Source organism: Propithecus coquereli, unplaced genomic scaffold, assembly GCF_000956105.1.
Source record: "Propithecus coquereli isolate 6110/MARCELLA unplaced genomic scaffold, Pcoq_1.0 Scaffold864, whole genome shotgun sequence".
Taxonomy (NCBI): domain Eukaryota; kingdom Metazoa; phylum Chordata; class Mammalia; order Primates; family Indriidae; genus Propithecus; species Propithecus coquereli.
Window position 1 is genome coordinate 19,039 of NW_012154885.1, and position 2,608 is coordinate 21,646.

Below are 2,608 nucleotides of genomic sequence, written 5' to 3' on the forward strand. Positions count from 1 at the left end.
CCCGAGATCCGTCCTGCTGCCTCACTCACCAGGCTCAGGTGACCCCAAAACCAGTTGCGTTTTAGGGGCTGCGGGAAACAGCGGAGGCGGCTGCAGTTGTCATAGAAGGCGTAGGTCCAGGCCAGGACGCGGGCCAGGAGCCAGGAGGCCCCGACCAGCAGAAGCAGCAGCCACGGGGAGGCTGCCAGGGGCCCCAGGCCCAGCCAGGACAGGCTCAGCTGCGCCATCCTGCAGGGCAGACAGGTGCAGGGGGAGATCCTGAGGCCCAGGACAGGGAAGGGGGCTCCAGGGCCAGTGCAGAGAGGGAGGGGTGGGGAGGACTCACAGATGGGGACGCAGGGGCTGAGAGCAGGGAGGGAGACCCAGGGACCCCAGAGGAAGAGGCAGTCAGGGGACAGAGAGACACAGTCAGGAATGTCTTCTCCCCCTAGAATCTCTTCTTCTTTCTTCCTGGGACTTCTGTGCCCCTGGTCTGTTCATATACCCCAGACTAGGCTGAAAGGGGCTGAGCTGGGCCACCCAATCCCAGCTTGTCCCTGCCTGGCAGCCAACCAAAAATAAAGGGCAAGGCTCAGAGGCATGCAAAGAGCCTGAGGCACCAGATCCGGGTGAAATTGGACGGGAACTGGGCTCTCATGACTCTGCAGTGTTCAGTTTATAATTGGAACACTCAGATGTTTGGGTTGGAAGTCGAGGAGGAAATTCTACACCTGCCAAGGCTGCTGCTACAGCTGTGTGTTCACTGAGCACCTGCTATGTGCCGGACACTGTTCCAGGCACTCGGGGTGCAACATCCAAGTCCCTGCTATCAAGGAGGAACATCTAGTAGAAAGATAGGCCACGACCACATAAAGAATCAAGAACACACCAGTGAGAGAGAAACGAGGGCTTCCAGGAGGAGGCGTCCTTGAATGGGAGCCAAAAGAAGAGGGGGTGAGGGCTTTGTGATTGAAAGGGCCTCCTTGATCATGGGGTGAAGTGCCCAGCAGGGTGCACAAGCCAGTGTGTCCTTGCTCCTTCAACACCCAAGCCCTGAGGACAGTTGGTGCCCTTGGGGACACCAGCCAAGGAAGAAAACTTTGGTCCATTATTCAATCCAGAAGCAGGTATCAGAGATTCCTTCAAACCGCAGCAGGTGTCTGCAGCCATGGCAAGGGGAAGGCCCATCGGGTGGATCCCAGACCACGGGGAAGGAACCAGGAAGGGAACCAGCTTAGGAAGCAGTAAGTCTCGGGCAGGGACTTTTTCAGCCTCAGGAAGCTGGAGTCTCTCCAGTGGTTTCTCATCCAACAGGGAACTTCTCAGCTGCCAAACCACACATCCTGACTGATGGCATGTCCCAGCGAGTGCTGTGGGGAGGGGTCACCTTAGGGAAGATGGAGGCTGGTGCTTCTCTCCAAGGGCCCTCCCAGCCGACCCGAAAGCAGGCAGTGGGCAAGTGAGTCAGACCAGCAGCGGAGGTCACTCTGTGCGTGACCAGCCTCAGACAGGACCCATCAGCTTGTAAGCCTTGGTATTCACATCTGTAAAATGGGCCTGATGAAGCTTCACAGGGCTTGCAAGTGTTGCAGCAGACAAAGCAGAGGGAGCAGGGAAAAGCAAATCTCAAATGATATATGAGTGATGCTCACATCTCTATATAGAATGTATCAGTGCCTGTGTGTGTCTGTGTGCATACATTCGTGTATGCAGTTAAAAAATTCCAGAAGAATTCACATATCACATTGGAATCGAGGGACGTAGAATTGGAGTGAAGACACTTCATTTCCTACACATCCCTGAGCTTCTATATATTTAAACCTTAAAACAAATTAAAACATTAAATTTTGTGTCACCAAGAAGACACAACTCCCAGAAGTCAGCCTGGCGTCTCTCTAGGACAAGTATGTGGGCTGCACAATGATTGCGGTTTCACATTTCCTTCCCTCAAACGTCAGGGAGGAACAAGTTCTGCATTCAGCAGAACGGAGTTCAAATCCAGACTCTGCCACTCGCCAGCTGTGTGTCCCTGGGTAAGTCACTTCCCCTCTCTGAGCCTCAAATCCTCCTAGGTAAAATGCACACTGACTCTGCGCTGTTCCTCAGCAACAAAGTTTACCTGAGCACCTACACTGTAGCAGGCACAGCACTAGCTGGGACCCAGGCAGGAGATGAAGAAGACAGACGAGGTCTCTGCCATGCTGGTGCACTTGTCTGATGGGGGAAAACAAAAGTGTAGAAGACCAAGTCAGATAGTGGTGGTCATTAAAGAATTGACCAGAGTAAGCCAAGCCGGAAAGTGACAGAGAAGGCTGTTCTGGACACAGGGACCAGGGAGGGACTCTCCAAGAGGTGACCTTTGAGCAGAAACCTGAGCGACATGTAAAAGGGGCCGTGCATAAGAACCACTCCCTGAGGCCATGCCTGGAGCGTGTAGACTCAGCACCCAGTGCCACCATGGGACGATGCAAAAGTGTGTCTGTCGTCCTTGCTTCCTTCCTCGTTCCTGCTGAACTAGACGGCCTTGGAGCAACATCCCTCCCGATCCATGGGGAAGCAGGAGCGAGCCTTGCTGCAGACCCACAGCGGTGAGAACCGGCCCAGCGTTCACGCGGGAGGCGGTTGCTGC

At 54.6% G+C, this 2,608-nt stretch overlaps 1 protein-coding gene across 1 annotated transcript in view; it reads right to left on the reverse strand.

Annotated features, from left to right (window-relative positions):
• Nucleotides 1–227, reverse strand: part of LOC105826220 (cytochrome P450 4F6-like) — a 14,219-nt gene extending 13,992 nt beyond the window's left edge. The window contains exon 1 of the mRNA XM_012664163.1: nucleotides 30–227. Coding sequence (XP_012519617.1) covers nucleotides 30–227 — 198 coding nt within the window. The remainder of the gene's footprint in view (nucleotides 1–29) is intronic.
• Between the last annotated feature and the right edge of the window lie 2,381 nt (nucleotides 228–2,608).